This window comes from Halichondria panicea, chromosome 16, assembly GCF_963675165.1.
Source record: "Halichondria panicea chromosome 16, odHalPani1.1, whole genome shotgun sequence".
Taxonomy (NCBI): Eukaryota; Metazoa; Porifera; class Demospongiae; order Suberitida; family Halichondriidae; genus Halichondria; species Halichondria panicea.
Window position 1 is genome coordinate 725462 of NC_087392.1, and position 20890 is coordinate 746351.

At 43.0% G+C, this 20890-nt stretch overlaps 8 protein-coding genes across 8 annotated transcripts in view; 3 read left to right on the plus strand and 5 right to left on the minus strand.

Annotated features, from left to right (window-relative positions):
- Positions 1-424: 424 nt before the first annotated feature.
- On the minus strand, positions 425-7692 carry LOC135350123 (tyrosine-protein kinase BTK-like). The gene is made up of 17 exons (XM_064548841.1): positions 7590-7692; positions 7267-7474; positions 6090-6182; positions 5798-5879; positions 5143-5528; positions 4745-4902; positions 4187-4243; positions 3935-3989; positions 3657-3721; positions 3197-3393; positions 2968-3035; positions 2790-2896; positions 2626-2714; positions 2338-2468; positions 1824-2007; positions 1119-1276; positions 425-865 (listed from the first exon to the last, which is right to left on the minus strand). Exons 2-17 carry the CDS (start codon positions 7429-7431, stop codon positions 767-769), a joined length of 2094 nt encoding a protein of 697 aa, XP_064404911.1. The 5' UTR covers positions 7432-7474; positions 7590-7692; the 3' UTR covers positions 425-766.
- A 67-nt stretch (positions 7693-7759) lies between these two features.
- Positions 7760-9070, plus strand: LOC135350160 (arfaptin-2-like). The gene is made up of 2 exons (XM_064548891.1): positions 7760-8629; positions 8769-9070. Exons 1-2 carry the CDS (start codon positions 7838-7840, stop codon positions 8949-8951), a joined length of 975 nt encoding a protein of 324 aa, XP_064404961.1. The 5' UTR covers positions 7760-7837; the 3' UTR covers positions 8952-9070.
- A 30-nt stretch (positions 9071-9100) lies between these two features.
- On the plus strand, positions 9101-11882 carry LOC135350141 (uncharacterized). Its single transcript, XM_064548869.1, has 5 exons — positions 9101-9247; positions 9404-9662; positions 9834-9953; positions 10255-10314; positions 10803-11882. Exons 1-5 carry the CDS (start codon positions 9230-9232, stop codon positions 11792-11794), a joined length of 1449 nt encoding a protein of 482 aa, XP_064404939.1. The 5' UTR covers positions 9101-9229; the 3' UTR covers positions 11795-11882.
- A 13-nt stretch (positions 11883-11895) lies between these two features.
- LOC135350165 (putative Ras-related protein Rab-33) lies at positions 11896-13508 on the minus strand. The gene is made up of 4 exons (XM_064548896.1): positions 13262-13508; positions 13004-13201; positions 12546-12770; positions 11896-12413 (listed from the first exon to the last, which is right to left on the minus strand). Exons 1-4 carry the CDS (start codon positions 13382-13384, stop codon positions 12093-12095), a joined length of 867 nt encoding a protein of 288 aa, XP_064404966.1. The 5' UTR covers positions 13385-13508; the 3' UTR covers positions 11896-12092.
- A 101-nt stretch (positions 13509-13609) lies between these two features.
- LOC135350156 (uncharacterized) lies at positions 13610-16112 on the minus strand. Its single transcript, XM_064548887.1, has 5 exons — positions 15947-16112; positions 15390-15539; positions 14874-15026; positions 14430-14489; positions 13610-14170 (listed from the first exon to the last, which is right to left on the minus strand). The coding sequence occupies exons 1-5, from the start codon at positions 16110-16112 to the stop codon at positions 13683-13685; spliced, it is 1017 nt and encodes a 338-aa protein (XP_064404957.1). The 3' UTR covers positions 13610-13682.
- A 134-nt stretch (positions 16113-16246) lies between these two features.
- LOC135350148 (uncharacterized) lies at positions 16247-18436 on the minus strand. Its single transcript, XM_064548878.1, has 9 exons — positions 18230-18436; positions 17642-18149; positions 17358-17468; positions 17215-17287; positions 17095-17158; positions 16953-17028; positions 16809-16891; positions 16514-16614; positions 16247-16388 (listed from the first exon to the last, which is right to left on the minus strand). The coding sequence occupies exons 1-9, from the start codon at positions 18321-18323 to the stop codon at positions 16329-16331; spliced, it is 1170 nt and encodes a 389-aa protein (XP_064404948.1). The 5' UTR covers positions 18324-18436; the 3' UTR covers positions 16247-16328.
- Positions 18417-19549, plus strand: LOC135350172 (transmembrane protein 267-like). The gene is made up of 2 exons (XM_064548904.1): positions 18417-18876; positions 18986-19549. The coding sequence occupies exons 1-2, from the start codon at positions 18535-18537 to the stop codon at positions 19382-19384; spliced, it is 741 nt and encodes a 246-aa protein (XP_064404974.1). The 5' UTR covers positions 18417-18534; the 3' UTR covers positions 19385-19549.
- LOC135350106 (serine-protein kinase ATM-like) overlaps positions 19501-20890 on the minus strand; it is a 31690-nt gene continuing 30300 nt past the window's right edge. Inside the window, exons 49-52 of the mRNA XM_064548820.1 lie at positions 20711-20873; positions 20497-20583; positions 20167-20345; positions 19501-19982 (exon numbers count right to left, since the gene is read on the minus strand). Coding sequence (XP_064404890.1) covers positions 19677-19982; positions 20167-20345; positions 20497-20583; positions 20711-20873 — 735 coding nt within the window. The 3' untranslated portion in view covers positions 19501-19676. The remainder of the gene's footprint in view (positions 19983-20166; positions 20346-20496; positions 20584-20710; positions 20874-20890) is intronic.

A 20890-nucleotide genomic window follows, 5' to 3' on the forward strand; every position in this document is an offset into this window, starting at 1 on the left:
TTATCTCTCGGGGGGCCTTGGGGTGTGTGTGTGTGTGCAATTGAAAATCTTTCAACAGCCGTAACTTTAGTATCGTTGGTCCAATGTCAAAAATATTATGATTTTCTGAAAGCTGAGACAGATACCTTTCAAATGATGTGTTTCAATCCAAAATTTGGTTGGAGCCCTAATTTGTCATTTTTTGGCCTTGGACCATGGGCTGTTATCCATGGTATCGCCGAATTGGGAAATATTTTTATTGCTCAAATATGAACTTTGATGATACCATTTGAAAGGTCTCTTTCTAAGCTTTCAAAAAATCAAAAAATTATTGTAATTGAATCCACAGAATTCAAGTTATGGCAGCTGAAAGAGTCATGTACATACGTGTAGTTATGTGCCAGTCATTGCAATAGAAACGTACTCAACAAAATTCTTTAATTCACACGTGTTGCCTTCAACATATTTTTTGAAACATTACACAATATTATGTGAGAACAGCACAACATAAAGTTATACATAAGAAACTAAAATAATTATTTCATAATCACAAATGACGCGCACAGGTAATTAATACGTTCTAATTACAAAAACAAGGTTTTAAAATGGCTCATGTGCACACACAAACACAGACAATAACTATGCAATCACAATATCGTATATTATATGTCATAAAACCAACAGTAAACAGGTGGTTAAATACACAGACACAAACTCTATACAAGGACAAACAGTCGACTCCACTTAACCTCACGCACGTAGAAAATGATAACACAAACAAAGTCGACTAGTCATCCACTGTTTCACTATAGTCATCATCTTGTTGCGAGTTCATTTGGCCTAAACTACTAGAGAGGACTTTAAACTGTGGTCGATCATCAGAATTCTGTACCAGGAGAAAGATAGCCACAGTTATTATTATTATATCATGCCTCTGGCCATTGTATAAGCAAATGCGTAAGGGGTTACATTTAGTTCAGCAAAGCTACATATAGAATGAGGGTCTACCTAGATCTGATCTACTCTTGCCTCTACCCATTGAAAAAGTATGGATTACTAATTAATAAGTAATTATTCACTTTGAAAGTGAAACTCGTTATGTATACCCTCGTATGCTATATGGAGCAATTAAGACTTACAGTGAGCCAACATTTCGACATAAGTGTGTAGACTTCTGGTGGGCAGTGTTTGGGTCTGTCCAGTCTGTATCCCATGAGCACCTCGTCCAGGACCTGGGAGTTGGTGAAGGTGGGGTAAGGAGTCTTGCCACCTGTCCACAGCTCCCACAGCAGGATACCTGGAGGAAGAGAGGGGGAGGGGGTTAGGTAATAGCAAGAGTTCATTGTAGATATAGTGGTATGGCCTGCATAATGGCTCTTTGTTGTATTCTAGACTTGGCTGGCTGTGGTGTACACTGCCTGGGGTGTATAAATGCACAGCTGTCTGTGTTATCAATCAACCAGCTATTTACAAACAATACTACCACATGTACACTGTAAACTACCGTATAGCGCGAAATTTTCGAGGCACTTATATTTCGTGGATTGGCCTCTAAAAGCCATTTCGTTGCACAATGTTCGCGGAATGACTGCTACCGGAAGCCACTCCTTTAAATCTTGCACGTTATAGCAGGTAAAGAACGATTTTCGTGGACTTAATTTTCGTGTAGGATTGCTAACCCACGAAATCCACGAAAATTAAGCCCCTCGAAAATTTCGCGCTATACGGTATGTGCTCCCTAATGACTGAAGTCTAGCCATTCAATCATGTGCCCTACTACAAGATGTGATACTGAAGAGGGAGGGAGGATGTACTTCAGTACATACAGTAGAGGTCATGCTCACCAAATGACCAGACATCAGACTTGCTGCTGAACTTGGCGTGAGTGATGACCTCTGGGGCAGCCCATTTAATGGGGAACTTTGTACCCTCTGATGCTGTGTACTCATCATCTACCACAAACCGGGCCAGTCCAAAATCAGCCACTTTAACAACATTCCTATCCCCAACCAAGCAGTTACGAGCAGCCTACAGTTTGAAAACACACACACATAATTATTATTACAATAACTGGTCGGTCATATAGTAACTTGACAAGAAAGGATAGGCTGTAGTCATTTAAACCATAATTAACGGCTGTACTCAGTTTGGATGCTCTATGTATGGTCTGTGTGTACAAACTAGCCAACCAAATTAGAGATATGCATTGCTCAACATATGAAGTACCAGTAAAGCTGTACGTGTAAAATAAGGATTTTAGGTCCCCTGTCCTATTATATAACAAATAATGGCTGATGAAAAATTGTCTAAACAAGAGCAATGCTCAACGGCTGTGTGTGTACATGATTGATAGCTTACCAAATCTCTGTGAATGAATCCGTTCTCCTCGAGATACAACATGGCCGCGCATACCTGAGTGGCCATATCGAGAATAATCTCTGTCTTCTCAACGAGCTCCTTGCGCTGCCTCAGAAACTGAAGCAGACATCCTACACACACAGGTACAGGTGGCGGGTTGAGTGTATGACCAGAATCAGAATTGAAAGTCATCATAAATAGGAAGAATGTAAACACACACGCAGTGATACATCAAGCTCAAGTACATATATAGAAAGGAATCACTTAAATTGCTTTATAAATACCCACCATTGACCATGAGCTCTTGTACAATGAAGATAGGGCCATTTTTAGTGCATACACCAAACAATTTCACCAAGTTCTCATGCTGGAATTGCCTGTGAGAGGGAGATCATTATGATGGGTATGAAATGATGACTTATGGTAGATTGTGTGTTACTGTTTGTACGTACTTCATGACTTTGGCTTCTTCGATAAAGTCGTCCTCGTTCATAGCTCCTTCTCGCATCATCTTGATGGCCACATCAATCTTTCCCTTCCATCTGCCAGCAACCACTCTCTGTGTGCGAGGAATGTTGCATATAAATTGTGAATAATGAATGTCATTGTGATCATCTCCCTCCCACTCACCCCAAACTGTCCACTGCCCAACTCCTTCCCCAGTGATAGTGATACCTTTTCAATCTCCCAAGCTTCATCTGAACACAAAAGAGACACATTCCAAAATTTTGATGTAGCCCTCACTTCCAGCATAGTACACATAGCTGATAATTCAGACATGCAACACTCACAGTACTATACACTGTACTAGTGTGCACTGGAGCTACTACAATTCTAGTAAGAGTGAGCGTGTGCTAACCAAACAGTGGTCCAAGTGACTGTGGGTTGGGAGCCAGCTGCACGGGCGGTTTCCTCAGTCTAGTGACAAGTCCACCACCGTTTAGTTTGTGATACTCAATCAGCTCTTTGATTGAGGGGAAGCGATGTTTCTCTGAGATGAAGTACTTGTTTGTCTCGTCCAGCTTGATGTGGTAGTGTCTCACCTGCCCCTCATGGCTGTATGCGTGTGTGTGTGTGTGTGCGTGTGTGTGTGTGTGTGTGTGTGTGCGTGTGTGTGTGTGTGTGTGTGTGTGTGCGTGTGTGTGTGTGTGTGTGGGGGGGGGGGCTAGTACCTATGTGTACGTTTGTGGGACCACAACACGGAAAGTACAAATAGAACTGAACATGTGCCAATGATGATTTCAGGCCTTCACAAGACTTTATAGTAACATGACAGCTGGCATACTGTATACTGTACTACAACAGATACTGAAACTCACCATATGGAGAGTGTGTACATGTCCTCTCTGCTTGAGTTCCTCACAACAAACCCTCCCTCTCGGCTCTGTGAACAACAGAGGCACACTGTCACAGAATATACGTAATGGGGGGACAGTGGAGAATAGTTGGGAAAGAGTGGAGAAGAAAGGGGGAGAGATGAAGAAGAAAGGTCTTAGAGTAAAATATGTTAGATACGGTTGGCAACCCATACTCCCATATGAATCAGTCTAGAATCTAAACTAGATATCATGATACTATGATAGCTACACTCACTTACCTCTCCTTTGAGAATGTTCTCAGCTCTTGTTCGAGAGAGTTGGGGGAAAAACCATCTACATTGACAACAAGACAACATTGAGATAAACATAATACATAATTATACTGTAACAAGTATCAAATCGCAAAACATAAAATCAGTAGTGTTGTCATTGTAAGCCACGGCCATATCGGGTTTATACTGAATGTAACGCAAGTCAGCCACACAATATTATGATTATTATGCATATTTGTTATAATTAATGGGGCTCACTCTTCACTGTCCAGCCCCATCTTCTTGACATAGTTGCTGGGAATGTAGCCTTCATTGCTGCAATACAGAGAAGAAAACACAATCAAGAACCAACAAAACTTGAATCAATACCATACAGGTTCGTAGAACCAACTGTATGCCTGTTCTTGTTCAACTCATCAGTGAGACAGACAACATTAACCCCGTGTGGGGGGTTATGATAAGCATACTGTGTGGGGGGTTATGATAAGCATACTGTGTGCACATTCCAGTCACTGTGGCAACAACCATTTATCAGTCTCATAATTAACTCTATGCCACAAGATAAGCACAGTACAGTCAGTACATCTCAAAGGAGAGAGATTAATTGGACCAAGTAAACAAAGTATCCAATATTAGGCTGTGACTGAATAATAGGCGTGAGAAACAACACATCTGATATTAAGAATACCCATGCCCATACACAGCACAACATGTACACAAGCCACACACAATACTCAACACCCGAGTCATGCCCAGCTCTCTACATACAATGCAGCACAGCAATAGCATACCGACTGTGCATACAAAATGGCCTACCCTTTCTCGTCCCTTGCCCTCCACCAAAATTCCCTCGTGGAGTCGAACACAGTCACCCTCTGACCCTTAAGAAGAGAAAGGTCCCCTCGCTCTAGTCCAGGGTATTCATACATTGCTATCACTTCAAAATCAGTTGGTTTGCTGTCCCGTGGTCTTGTCTGAAAAGTGAATGGGTTCAATTTAAGTTATGTATATGTACTAGTGTACAGGGTAGCACGTGTGAACAATCCATTCATAGCAGCATACAGAGTTGTGTGTGTGTGTTGTACCAGCTCTGTGTGTGTATAGAGCACCTGTACACTTCTGGCTATAACACAATTACAGAAAGGAAGCACTGATAATGCCTGAATAAGGTCCTCACGAACACACACACACACACACACAGTGCGTGCACTCACTGGCAATGGGGGAGGAGGTGGTTCTGCTGGACTATGATACGATGACCTCCCAACAGATGAGGGGGACGTATGAGTTGTTAGTTCATGTGATTCATAGCCCCTGGGGGCACCAGCAGGAGGTCCGTGACTGTTCTGTTGATATCCATGTGGCGGTGGAGATGGTGCAAGATTTTGTGCGGGAGTTGGTGGGAGTGGTCCCCTGGGAATACGTGCTCCTCCGGCACTGGGTACTGGCGGGGAGGCTACAGCAGCAGCAGGTTGTGTCTGGAGGATGAAGGACTCTCGACAACCTTGAGAGTGCTTGCTGCGATGATCACAACACGACCATTTGCCAGTGAAGATACCAGGGTGAAATCTGTCTTGTAGAATTACATTGCTTCGGCAGTCTGGGAGGGTAGCAATAGTTAATTACAACCTTTGACCTTTTATTGCATTCTTCAAGACCACACATTAGGAAAAATTAGCCTTCTGCGGCTAGGGTATACATTTTTCTGCACTGGTAGATACAGCATATCAAGTTCAGGAAACTAAAACGTGAGAAGCTAGATGATATCACAGAACAAACATATTCATGTACATGTAGTCCCATATTTTAAAGTTAAAGTGTTGTCAATAAAATAATTATTAAGTGTGGCCTCCCCGAGGACTGGCTTACATTGTCGAAGGAGAGCGATCCACTCCTGCTGCTCAGCATCACTGCTGGCTATGATATACAGTGTTAGGTCACTGTGACCAATCTGGAAAACAACAACACATTAGAATTTGCTTATTTTACTGAAGCAACACCAACAATGACAGACCAGAGGCCCGTACATATGGCAGTAGTGACACACAGAGGCAGCCATAACTGGGAATCAGAGTAATATGAGCCTAAATAAATACCATACCCTATGGGAGGGGAAACCCCTTTGTACAGTAGGTACACCGTTTGTATAGGGTACACTTACTTGAAACGATGGCTTGTCAAATGCTCCGTCTAATACTTTCTCAATGACTTTGACTTTACTTAAGTCCACGTATCCTTTCATACCTCCTCTTCTCTGTGTGTGTGTGTGTGTGTGGTGTTTGTTGCAATGTATACATGTGTTCTGTACATACAGACAGTATGGATTGTGTCACGCGTGGATGTTTTGGTAGGTACTATTCAACACTGTACAGGCAGTTAAGTTGCACGAGATAGACAGCACGTCTCGCCTCATTGACTCACTGACAGGGAAACACAACAAAGTGGTTATATGCCTTATACTGCTGGGTCTTTACCTCATCTCAATCATTTATCTACGGAATTTGTTGCAGAACAGATTGTTTGAAACAGTGGCTCTGTGTTGCCCACAGTGTTGGTCCCATATTAAGCAGTGCTGCTATACAATCGGGACATAATGAGGTTATGCTACCCCTTGTACACACTGGCCTAACTTGGCAGGAAACATTGTCAACTACTTCTTACAATACTAACAATTGTGTTTGTCAGTCATTAAAGGACACACACACAGGAGCTACTGTCAATCCACCCAATGGAGGTCATTGCACGCAATTCAACAGCAATTAACACAGGCTACTAATAAAAATAGACACATGGAAATGACCCATAAGCTAGATTGTACGTGGCTATATATATCACAATAGATGCTACTGAGGCGAGTGTTGTGCAGTTCCTTATGGCCATCACTACATGTGTATATACACAACACCTCAAGTGTTTCATATGCTACACCATTCATACACTGCATGTAGACAACAAAGCAAGTAGTGTTTCACGTTAAACTTGAACTGACATAATTATGTAAACTAACACACACATAACAGAAGAGGTGTTCACAAAGGACGTGCTCTGCATTGAGCATACGGAATGGGCAGATGCACAGTAAACATTCGCATTTAGAAAGTTGCTATTTCACAACAATGCATACTCTCGATTTAATATAGACAACCACACTTAGAGGATTACACGCTACCCCAGAGACACAACACACACACACACACACACACACACGCACACACACACGGGAGTTGTGGGGTATCATTTGTGATGATCTACACCTCTGCCAGATGGCTGCCATTCAGCAGACAGGTTTGTTCGTGCATGTGCGAGTGCGTCTGTGATAAAGCTACTATTGGTCTCACCTCAATGGTTCCCTCATAGTAACTGAGTCTTGTGGGTGAGAGAACAAACACCCTCTTTTTGAAGTTGACGGCACCCAGAGTTGACTTTCCCTGGGACCTCTTCACCATGTAGCTCACTTTGAGCTCAACGTCATCTCTGTCCGGGCTCGCTTGATTGCCTGGCATCCCTGTAGCAGGCCTACCTCATACACAAAGGGAACACCAACTCCTGTGGTTAACAGTGGAGCTATTTAAGTAACACACTACTCACTTCTACTGTACACACATAGCACTAGTACTCTGTATAGGCTGCATACACTGATAATTGCTAGACGTCTACGTACCTGATGCTGCAATGTACACACTGCAAAATGAATTTTCTGTTTGAAGATATCAGCTAACAAAAGCAGCAAACTTTCTGACAGCCTTTTGGAAAACACATTACGTCATTGAGATGGCTTCCTTGTCACATGCAACTCATATGAGACAACTGAGCACACGCCTATTCGATCCAGTCGGGGAATTCCCATTGGATCCCCACAAGCCCCTGAATTTATAAATTTACTTTCAACAGCACTTTCTTTGCAAGAAAATGGCTGAGCGAGCAGGATCTGACAGCGTTCCTTTAGATACAGTGGACCTGAAGACGCCTTCCGAGAGGACTAACAAGCCTGTGTTGGAGTTTCAACCAGCTGTCTCGCCCTCCATTCCCCTCCAAACCAGTGCTGCTGCGGTGGACTCTCCTGTGGAAGGTACTGAGCTGCAGAGCAGGCCTAGGGCCAAGTCTGGAACCAGCTTCAAGGATTGGAGCAGCCATCAGATCAAAGTTTCCAAGCAACTGTTCTCGGAACGATTCGGTCATGGTCTTCGCACTGTTGACTCACAGCTTGAGACAAGGATAGAGGCTTTGAAAGAAACACAGAAGAAATATGCACATCTCATTGCTCTATCAATACAATTTGGAAACCACTTCTCGCAGGTACTGGAAACACAAAAAGCAATGGCCGAGCATTTTGCTTTCATGAGTGTCCGTGCTCCTGAGCTTCATACCGAGTTTCGTTGTAATTCCGACTCTCAGAAATCTCTTGCCAAGAATGGAGAGGTCTTGTTGACGGCTGTCAGGTCATTCTCATCTGGTATGCAAACAGTGTGCTCCACAACCATGGAAGACACACTGATGACTGTCAAAGAATACGACTCTGTTAGACTTACTTACGACGCGTACAGAAACGAGTTGGAGGCGCTGAAGAAGCAAGCGAATTCCTCTCAGAAAGCAGCCGAGCGTGTACCAGCCGCAACTGCAGATTTTGAGAAGAAAAAAGCAAAATTTGAGCAGCTTCGAAATGATGTGGACATCAAACTGAAACTACTCGATGAGAACAAGGTATATTGATATCATGTGTACTCAATAGTTCTGGTGTCTACATGTGCGTAATTATGTAGGACCATGTCCACGTTGTGTTGTGCATATGTTTGCAGAGTGTTGTCATGCTGTTTCAAATGTTTTTTCTTTTGATGCACAGCTGAAAGTGACCCGTCAGAATTTGGTGCTCTTACACAACGCATTTTCTGCATACTACGATGGCAATTACAAAGCCATGCAGGAGAACATCCAAGAGCTTAGTTCAAGGTTGGATGGGACTGGAGAGAATGACCCTCCTGAGTGGTTGGAAGATCTGCCTAGTCAAAGAGAGCAAGCCTCCTAGATGTTTTTGGACTTATTTTAAAAGAGACCGCTTACATGTAATAATTTTTAGCATCATTGCATGATTTTTGTTGTTGTGTGACTTGTTGTTCATGGTAAAGATCGTTGTTTTTAGTTATACACGACTCCCTCGTTGTAATGACAAATCTAAAGTAGTTGATCATTACCACATACTAAAAACTACTATAAAGCCACCCACCTAGAAGACCCACTTCTTGGCAACATGTCATCTGGTTCAAGAACAACAATTAAGTCTATCGTACTGGATCATTCTTGACCATGAGCAATGAAGGAACAGTGAGTTCAGTACCTCTAGTCTAGTGCACTACACTATAAAACTAGTCCTATATTGTCCAGTGCATGCAGTGTGTGATTTACATTCCACACACGCTTTGTTTTGTAGACAATGCCTATTGTACATCATACATGTAGTTTATGCTCCCTACTTCCCAGCCCCCTCCGCCTCCTCTATCTGATGCTCCGCCCTATTACTTCAGCCGAGACTCTCTAGTTGACATCCACACCACTCACACCCCTCACGACCCTCACACCACTCACGTTCACTGTCAAAACCCACGCTTTGATCAGGACAACCATTCTCTCAATATTCCCTTCGATAATGAGATTAATGAAAGGGGCGGTAGAGACGATCCCCCTCCACCCTACTCCCCAGGCCTGAGTGCTCTATTCTCGACCAGGCTACCTCCTCACGGTATGCTGACAAGCACAAGTTTACAGTGTTGTATCACTTAATTTGACAAGCCCATCATTTTATATTACACATATTTAATCAGAGAACTTACAACATACATAGTTAGCAAGTTGTAATCACATACTAAACATAGCTATAGTGTGCTAACATAATTGGTTTTTTGTTGTGCAGATGTGAGCGATGCCCCTCCCAGTTATTACTCCCTGTTTGGGCAGATTCGCGAGGCCAGGGAACAGTCCGGTAATAGCATCACTTTCCTCAGACGAGTCGGACAGATTGTACTCAACACTGGTTAGTACTCACGGTAGATAAAATGCTCATACCCAACTTTCATCTATTACTTTGAGAGGTTGGTAGCAATAATTGGTAGGGCATGTTCTAACTACCAACAAATCCTATGGACATAGACCAATATAGTGTCAGTACTAAGGCATGTAGAAAATCTAGTAACTTATATACTGTACACACACACGCACACACACACACACACACACACGCACACACACACACACACACACACACACACACACACACACGCACACACACACACACACACACACACACACACACGCACACACACACACACACACAGTGGGTTGTACTATCTTGTTGTTGGTCTTCATGTCTGTTCCTATCGCAATCCTCGTCATAGGTAAGTGATATCTACTTACTTCCTCTAATAACTGCTGTTTGGTGTAAAGACATGGTGCTGTATCAACTGTCATGATTCCTCCTTATATCCCAAATCTAGGATAAATAACACATGGCATTTGTGGTTTTAAATTGCTTGAGCATGAGGAAATTAAATTAGAGTCAACACAGAAGCCTTTGATCAGTACTGTTCAGTGCCAACAGCATAAACTCGTGTAATATTGAGGCCACTAAACTGTGAGCCATCATCACCTTATGGAGAGTTGGCTTTGGCAGCCTGCTGTAGTTTGTAGGCATGCTGATTTGAGCTCTTCACTACTGCACAATACACACACTCCCAGTCATTCACAACACACCCACACAACTAATACCATTATAATTTTGCCAGCCATTGATAGAAACAAGCTACTCAATAATGGCTCCTTATTAGTTCCTCAAGCATGCCTTTTAATGCTCTCTTTCACTATTGTATTATTCTCTCCCTCGCAGGATCTCTCTTTGTACACACTTGTCCCCTGGAGCCACTCATACCTGTCTACTTGATTGTGGGTGGCATTTCTGGAATCTTGAAGAACGTGCTGCTCATAGTTGAGAACCTCATCAAACGCTACTCTGACCAAATCTCCCCTCGCATCAAACACACGAAATACATTGTTCACATCTGGAGAACGTTCAACCTCATCTTCAACCTGTTCATGCTGGTGTGGACAATTGCTGGAAGCTACTGGGTGTACCACATATACACGGAAGTCACTAACTCTGAGTACATGGAGTGTACTGAGCTATTGTACAAGTTCGGATTCGGCATTGTGACGTCTAGCTATATTCTCCTGCTAATGACCTGTACGTGTGTGTGCTGCTGTGCTGGGATTTGTCTAAAGATAAACAAACGAGAGAGAAGAGAAGGTAGTCTGAGTGGAAGCAGCGAGTCCGGGAGTTCGGAGGGAAACAGCGAACGTGACGACGAATCAGAGAGGGGAGGTGAGGAGAGGAGGGTCTATTCATCAGACGAGGAGAGACGCGCTTATCCATCGGACGAAGGTAGTGCATTCTCTGATGAGGACTTCAGGACCAACACGTTAATGAGCACTCTGGATGATCATCGAGTGGATGACGGAGACGAGTACCTGAGGCGGTTCCGATACCTCGACTCTACCACACCGCTGAGTACGACTGGTCTCGAGCGAAGCATTCTCCAGTATGACAGCTCCCCATATCCGAGCAGATATAGAGGAGTCAGAAACGTCCAAAACTCGCCCAACAATTACCCTGTCGCTAATTCCATTCATAATTCTTCCAACCTGAGTTTACCGCACAACGAAGGTCCCCGTTCCATACAGGCAGTGTCTGATTCCAATGATCCCATTCCAGTACCATCTAGAAGAGAGAGGTCACATCAGCTGTGCACGTCTCCAGAGAATAGAGCTAATAGTTTATATATCACCGTCAGCTCAGACGGATATTCAGTAACTGTAGTTTAGCTTGATCAAATGACAGACATGCCGCTGAATGTATTTTAGCTCATTAATTAATATTTCATCTCCCACATAATTATTTCATAAACCACTCTATTTTTGAACACTGAATTCAATTAATTTTTATGTGCAATAATCAATTCATTATTAAGCAGTGCTGTACGTATAAATATTTTAACAATGATAAGTTGAAACGTAGACCACAAAATAGAAATGAGGTATATATATAATTGTATAAAATATTAAAATGAATAAACAATGCTATATAAAACAAACAAAATAACAAGAATTCGTGCCAAAGAATTCAGCAGGCACACTTATTAGAGTGTAGATGTTGCCTAGCTCTGAGTCTAATGGAAGCATCTTGAGGGGAGTAGACAGAGTCGGGAACTGGACCTTCTGGCACCTCCAAAACCTCCCAGTCATCCGACAGTGAGATGATGCCACTTCTTTGTGTGGAAGATTGGGTGAGTTCGAGCCTCTCACGATTAGCGATCATTGCCTCTGCCAGGGTTATAAAGATGTTGTCCAGGATTTGTAGAGTTTCAATATTCTTGGCAGATAGTTCGTAGTAAGAGAACATCTCGTGTCTATCAGCAAAAGCTTGGGCTTCTTCAGTTGACACCTAACAAATGAAAAAATACATTTACACAGTAATTAACAAAATATAAAATTCAACTCTAAAAAAATACATTTACAAAAAAATACATTAGCGTTAATTAGCGTTAATTTGGCAAAATATAAAATTCAACTCTACCTGTCTCTGATAGCCCTTGTCCTGTTTGTTGCCGATGAGGATCATCTTGAGTGACTCTAGTCCACTCGTGTACTGGCTGACCTCTTTGATCCAGCTGTCAAGACTTTCAAATGAGCTTCGCTTTGTCAGGTCAAATACAAAAACAATACCGTCCGAGTTTCGATAGTACTTTGTTATCAGAGCATTCCTGAACTGTTCCATACCAGCTGTGTCCCACACTTGTAACTGTGTGTGGGTGTGTGTGTGTGTGTGTGTGTGTGAGTGTGTGTGTGTGTGGGGGTGTGGTGGGCAATGAATTTACGTGTGATGTGGTGTGTTATCAAAGTGTGCATCATAAGTGTGAGGCTTTTGTATGTGTGAGCAAATAGGAACCTACGTACACGTGACATTGTATGAAGACTATCAATCAAGAAAATGATGAATCACTCACTGTGTTGACACACAATATTAACAAATACCTTGACTTTGATTCCCCCCTCAATCTCAATCTCCTTGTTATGGTGGTCAAAACCTATGGTGTTGGTGCTATGCTCCACTACCTGTCGTTCTACAAACAGTTTGGCCAGACACGTCTTCCCGACGTTTGCATCTCCCAGGAAAACCGTCTTGAATGATTGTGACTTGATTGCACGGGTCCGGGTCAAGGTAGTCTCAGCCTGTAGAAGACAAAGTGCAATGAAAGGTTTCTCTTAGAGCTAGATATATAGGGAACCCACTATTCCATTGTTTCTGGCCCCACTTTTGTTGGCTGGCAATGTTTTAGCATCACCAGGGTCCCTGAAGGCTAGCTTGGGAACATTTATCCTGGCAAATGTAGTTCTCAATCTTGCCTTTGCCATTACTGGATGTGCAGCAGTGATGATTCAGTGAACTTGTCTAGAAGCTAACTAGCTAGCTTTAGTCTAGCCAAGTACATGTACATGTAGAAAGATAGAGATTTGATGACCTAGCTGCTAGGCCAGCAGATTCCACAAGCAGACACACCCATTTTTTCAATAGGGAAACCCCCAGGCAAACATAAGTACTTGTGTATTAATTTTGTTTGAGTGTTTTGTTTGAGTATACCAAGAGTTCAAGATTATTGTGGAAACTGTTTTGCAGTAATACATGTAAAAATTGATAAATATTAACATTAAATCATCTTCCATATTTTTTAAAATACACAGAACAACACGCAACAAAACAGACAAGAAATGTAAGGTACTGAAACATGATCACAAAAGCAGTAAAACTGTACACGTAAGTATCACAGTCTAAGCAATCCCCACTGGGGGTCAGTGATGGTGGGGGGGTCATCACTGAGATCTGAGTGCCCCCTTCACTATCTACGAGTACCGTGGTATTAACCACCACAAAGTCATTTAGCATAGTATCTGTAGTGCAACCGGATCGGGCTATGGAGATGGTGAACAACCAGTAGGTTCCCACTAGTAACCAAATGAAGAGGAAGAGGGCTAAACAGTCAAACATTCTCAAAGTCCGATAGATAGACTCGTGTTGAGAGCTGCGCTTGATACCCATACACATAGAGAATTGGAAGATGATTTCTGCAACGAATATGAAACCTGCTATCAGGAGGTAGAGAGGAATCTCATGTCTGACACACACTCCAACATTTAGCCCACCTGTGAGGATGCAGAGATGGAATTTTAGAACTGTATTGTTTGCTTTATTATACGTAAAAAGGATGTTTATAAACTTATAAATGACTGTTGAAAAGCTGAGGCCAATATAATGAAGTGATGTGTAACTTGATACATAAACAGTGGTTGGTGTGTGTGTGTGTGTGTGTGTGTGTGTGTGTGTGTGTGTGTGTGTGTGTGTGTGTGTGTGTGTGTGTGTGTGTGTGTGTGTGTGTGTGTGCGTGTTAGCATCATTACTCACCGATAATAATCATAGCAACTGGCAGAGATAACAGCAGAAGAATGGCTCCGGAAACGACAACTGTTAGTGTGTGCATGAAGAGTGTTGAGTAGATGTGAGTAACTAGGTTTCAACATCACTATGGCAATCAGGTCTAGTTACAGGGTAAGGGGATCAAATTGTATACCATTGTGTACTCACATAATTATACGGTGTGGTAATGCAATATTTGAACCTAGCGGCATGCATAGTACACGCAGTGCGTACACGTGGATGCCTCAATTGAGCTAGATATAGGCCACCAAGGCTATAGCTATAGGATAATGACTACTATCATACTATAGCTATAACTTACATGTAATAGAGCTAATATTACAGTAAGCTACAAGCTCTGAAGCTAACCCTAGAAAGCTGTACTGTCATACCCACCCATGCACACACAGTGGCATTAGCTGCCTCACTCACAAGTGGATGCAAGTTTGTTGTTCTCAAGACGTTCTTTGAGTTTTTGAAACAAGCTCTGACTGCGTGGTTGTGTGTGTCTCTGCAGTGTCTGCCTGATCGTTCTCTTCTTCTTGTGATGACCAAACAGCTGCCGATATGTGGGTGGAGCTTCACCTGTAACGAGGGGAGAAACATAATAATAGTTATATGCACGTAAGTAGTACAGTAGTAACTTGCTGTCTCATTTGTCATTTGTGCTATGCATTCATAGTTAATTTTAGTTATAAACAATCACAGCATTGAATTGACAAAATGATAAACAGTAGTGCTCTGGTCAATGGTAGCAATTATCATTACCATTGATCAGAGCACCAAAGTTGATTGTTTGCATGCGGCATTTAATTTACAGAAGCCCATACCTGACCACCAGTACGCCGTTTAAAAATGCACGTAACCATACTATAGTGCTGCTGATGCATATTAAAGCTCCTGTAAGGATTCAAATTATCCCTGTGATGGCTAATGACAGTAACTCACTGATTAGTGCAGCCTCCCTGGCAGCCTCCGAGTCCTTGTTGGCCCGAGGCTGCAGGTTCTCATAGAGCACCCCCCCTAACCCATCCGTACCCTCTCCCTCGTCACGCTGCACCACTACACTGGCATACTCGGGCAGCTCCTCTGGCAGGACTGTGTGTGTGCGTGTGTGTGTGTGTGTGTGTGTGTGTGTGTGGGGTGTGTGTGTGTGTGTGTGTGTGTGTGTGTGTGGTGTGTGTGTGTGTGTGTGTGGTGTGTGTGTGTGTGTGTGTGTGTGGGGTGTGTGTGTGTGTGTGTGTGGTGTTTTTGTTGTAAACAAGTGTCTGCCAAGAAATTGTCAACACAGTATTCTTACTCAACTATGAAATTGTTGGAACCCAGCTGGATGATCTATGAATGACACGATGTGTAGTGCCGACTCGGGTATAGGTAGACAATGGACGTATGATTTACACATTATAGTAGCAAATTCAATAATGGGGCTTAATGTTAGAATGTTAGAATGCTTAAATTATTATTGTCTATATAGCTCCATGGATAATACAAACCAGCAAACTTACTGTGTTGAGAGTGTCCAGCAGCCTCTAGCTCTGGATTCACACTGACAGGCTCCAGGTCTTCACTGCCTTGACCTGTAGCGGGCTCGTTAACAGAGGACTCTCTCTCCGAGCCTGCAGAGCAGCTCACAGTGATCGCAACAGTCTCCATGCTTATAGAGTCAGTCATATCAGTAGCTAGCTACACTGAAGCTGCCAGCCTGCTGCATATAAATTATTGATTGTGCTCTGACTATGGAATGCAGTTGATGGGTGGAGCTATTCCTCCAATTGACATGAGAATGTGGTTTAAAAACATGTGCAGATAAGCACAAGAGAGAAAGTGAAACACATATGTATGTATACATGTTCATGATTGGGTAGGATGATACTAAAAGAGATAAAGTTATTTCCTTATCTTGTACCTGGACAGCAGAACTTGTAGTGCACGAAGTTCTTCCTGAAACTGCAGAACGAAATACATACTCGTAATAAATTAGCAGCACAAACCATTGCAATGTGTACAACCAAGACATGCAAACTTAATGTATAACTTATCTATGTGCAAGAATGCAATGCTTGATAACTGACCGTATTGAGCATTTCCAAGAGGACCTCCTTGCTCACCATGGCCACGATCACAGGACCGGCAGCTTTGGCTGAATAACTGAGCTTCACACTGTTAAAGAACTCTGACAAGAAACAGAAAAAGGCAATTATACATTTAAGGCAATAAAAGGCTATGAAAAGCTATGAAAGGCTATGCAGGACCATCCACCAACATTTGTTGAAGGTGTGATCCTTTGATCTACATTGCTGTTGGCTGCTAATCGTGGATTATGTCTAGTTGACCAAATAGACACTGTGCGCTTTTACATACACTCACCTAGATGACCCAAACAACACCCTTCATCAGAGCATCCCACTGTTTTGGTCTCCACAATATTCTCCCCTTTCAAAATGTGAACTCTGCACAAACAAACACACGGTGGTCAGGTGTATAGTCAAACACACACAAGCATGCACTCACCGTCCCTTCAGAATGAGGAAGAGGTAATTAGCCTCTTCTCCAGCACTGTAGATCACATCACCAGGATCAAACAGCACTAGGCGTGCAAATAAGGAGGTCAATATAAATGTTATCATAAAGAAAATGGAGTGATCCAACTCACTAGGAATGGCTAACTCAGCAATAAATTCCATTGCTTCTAGGGATAAGTCAGACAAGATAGATTCCTATAATTATAAAAGGAAAGATAATATGAAATGTAGGCAGAGAAAGTGAAACTGACCTTCAAGCAGCTGAGAACAACGTTACGTGCCAAAACTCTTTGTCCAAATATCTCACTTGACTCTAGATATGACCTGCAGTTTAAGCAAACACATTCACACAGTATAAAGAATACAAAGTATGATGATCGAACGAGTGGCCCACCTTTTGACACACCAGTTGAGCATGACCTCTTTGCTGAACCCTTGAGCACCTGTCTCAACACTGGCATACTCTCGTATAACATCAGCAGGTATGAGGAGCAGGGTCACCTTCCTGTGTGCATGACAACAGCATCATGTGTACATGTACATGTAGGTGGTGTAACCTAAAAGAAAACACAATTCAACTGCCAGAAACAGCTAAATTTACTTTGTGCCAATCCCTGGCCCTACAGTCATGCCATAATACAGTTCAGTACGAACCGTACAGTGACAAAACAAACACACCTGCTGACCACTTCGACCCCTCTGTTTGAAGGCACCCTAAACAAGACTGAGAGCTCCCCAAAGAAGTCCCCAGCCTCTAACCTCTGAGTGACAGTCTCCCCATCAGCAGCACACATGTCCAGCACTCCATCTTGCACAATGTATATGCCGCTAGTCTTCAAGAGAGACTCTCCCTCGCCTACAGTGTCATCTTTTCGAGTGATAGTCTCAACATACGATAGCACCCTCTCGGCATTCAAATGAACTCCAGAATTGACAAGTCCTGCCTCTATTGTGGCTAGACACTCTCGTACCATAGCTTTCTGTTCATCATCAATGGAGGGAACTGGTGATGGACGGCCAACACTACCGGACTCTTCATCCATAGGGATAGCACTGCGTCTTGTAGTTTCAGATGTCATGTGAGGTGATCTGCTGCTCAGATTGCTGGCGTTGCTCCTCCCTTCACTCTGGGCTATACTGCGAGATGAGCGGGAGGTTCCCGGTAGATCCCCTCCTTGCTGTGGACCTGCATGTACGAGTGCCAAGTTAATGGTGTTAAAAGTTACGTCTATTTTCTCCCCTGAGGAAGGTTTCTCATGTCATTACTTTGTGCAGGAGATTCCCTGAGACTGGTATCAGAGCCTGTGGAGGCAGCCGAAGTTGCAGATCTCATCTTGACCCCTGTGTACATCAGAGCCATTGCCAGTCTTCTGTTACACGCTCCTGGCAAGCCAGTAAGTAAGAGATTACATGGAGTAGTATAATTATGAAGTGTTAATCTGTTGTCAAGGTTTCTACTTGGAGCACACCATAACAATCTTTTCCAAATTGTGCCCCCATCAGAAGATGTATCTGAATGCCTCTAAGTGCTAGTATGTAGCCACGTACCTATTGTTAAGTGTCCTGAAGTCATGGTGCCTCAGTTATCTCTCAGTGGACCAAGAATCAAGTGGTATATTCTGTCTTCAATTGGTATTATAATCCTGAGTCTGGTTGTGGACCATTACCTGAACAAATGGGCTACTCTCTGTGACCTCTTTGTTCATGTCATACTCATCAGGGTCATCACAAGGGCATTGACAGACAACATGGTCCATGCTGCGGTGGCTGGCTGGAGTTGGTTGAACGTGTGGCTGCTGCAGACGAAAGAGGAATGGAGTAGACGGATAGTCTGCCAAATACTCATATGCACGACCATGGGATCTCTGCTTGATATTGACCACTTTATACAAACAGTAACACTAGATATACAGGTACGTATATCTTTAAAAAACCACACTAATCGAGATATAATTATACACATTACTATAATTTGTGCAGCCATTCTGGCATTTTAATATTGTATTTCTGTTTATGTTATAGGATGCCGTTCATCTTTCTCATCGACCGGTTCTGCACAACACAACACTGATCCTCGCTGTAACGGTCCTCATCTTTATACTCGTCTGTGTCATCTCACGTTACAGAACACGCCCACTGTTCTATGATGTCCCTGCTATGTTCTTCATTGCGTGTATCTCTCATCAACTCAGAGACTCCACTAGAAGAGGCTTGTGGCTGCCTCCCTGTGGGTCCCTGCCCCCACACAGGTTGTATCTGCTGGTGCTGGGCCTACTACCAGTGGTCGTGGTGGCCTTGAGACGGCGGTTCAAACTGTTTGCACCACTAGAGACTGTCAGTAAACACAACGATCATCGAGATCTGCTGTTTGCACCACTAGAGACTGTCAGTAAACACAACGATCATGTGCCATCTGTCTAGGGTCAATTTATATTTAGGTTATTTATTTCAATTCATCAATAACAAGAGTAGATAATAGTACTCTTGTTAATAACTATAATTCATCATTTATCGTCATCTATAGAGACGTAAAAATCATTTATGGTGCAAATTATATAATTATGATGAAATAATTAACATGATAAATTAATTTTATATACATGTGCTGTATAAGTGAATTTTGACAATAATTAATAACTAACAAAACCTGTGACAAACAGATAAACGTGGAATGGCCGGGTATAATGATAGCTGATTCAAGTCAGTTAAGTTCTCATATCCACGGTTGCCAGCCAGGGAAGAGGACACAGAGATTAGCAGGGTCAGTGGCTTCCTGGATGAGTCTGTTCACTTGTCCATTCACACTCAGTGGTACTCCATCCTCGATCCCTCCCAACTTCTCCTGCAGTCTCAGCAGGACTCTCTCTGCCATCTTGTTGGTGCCATTAGCCCCACTGGCTAGCTCCATGGTCGTGCCGGAGGGAGTGGCGGGAATGTCGTCATACGTGTCTGCTCTCTGGAGGTGGAGTGCCTTGAGGGGGCTCAGGGTCCATTGGTAGAGGGGGTCATGGAGAAGTACCTAGTGGAGGGCAGAGCATTAAAATCATAGAATATTGAGCAGTATACTAGTCAATGCACACTATTGTAGTGCACATACACACTAATTAGTATCAGTATACAGAAAATACAAAGCAACGAACAAGTTAATAACTAGAGTCATACGTACATGTACGTGTACGTATAGATCATCAGTAATTTCCCACCTCCACTATGGTTCGCAGTTCTTCCTGGTGTGCTCTCATGAGAACCATGGTCTTCTCACAGCAGCGTCTGAACACACCCTCCACCCCAGCTATACCCATCCCATCCACCACATCCCTCGTCAGACGAAATGGAACAGTCTCTGGAGTTGGCAGTGTCTTGCCCTGCTCAAATGCAACTCCTGTGTGACAAATAGCCACAAGTTAAGCAACTATTCATAATAGTTACAGAGCTACACAAGTGACTACATGCATGTACACAGACGTGTGCATGGACATCAATGATATGACGTGATGGTATTGTGTACAGGGCTTTTGTTATGAATAACTCACCTAGGTCAATGTGAATGAACTCTGCTGTGTTCTTGTCAATCAGAATGTTCTGTACATGACGATCACCCAGACCAAGAAGGTAGCCCACTGCAGTAACATTACAGTCAATAATTACCTTATTATTAAAAATACGTGTACACACATACAGTATATATAATGTATGAGGATCAGTACACAGTATAATGCCAGAGGATCAGTGTGCAGTGTGGCTCACCGATGGACGAGGCTGCCACACTCCTGGTGTACGTGAGCCTCCTCTCAAACCACTGAGGGGGACTGGGGAACTTCTCCATAAAGAAATGGTGGAACACAGGAACAAAGTGGCGGCAGATCTCAGAGTAGGCCTTGATCTTGGATTTCCGGTCACTTGCAGCTGCCTAAAAACAAAGGTAGA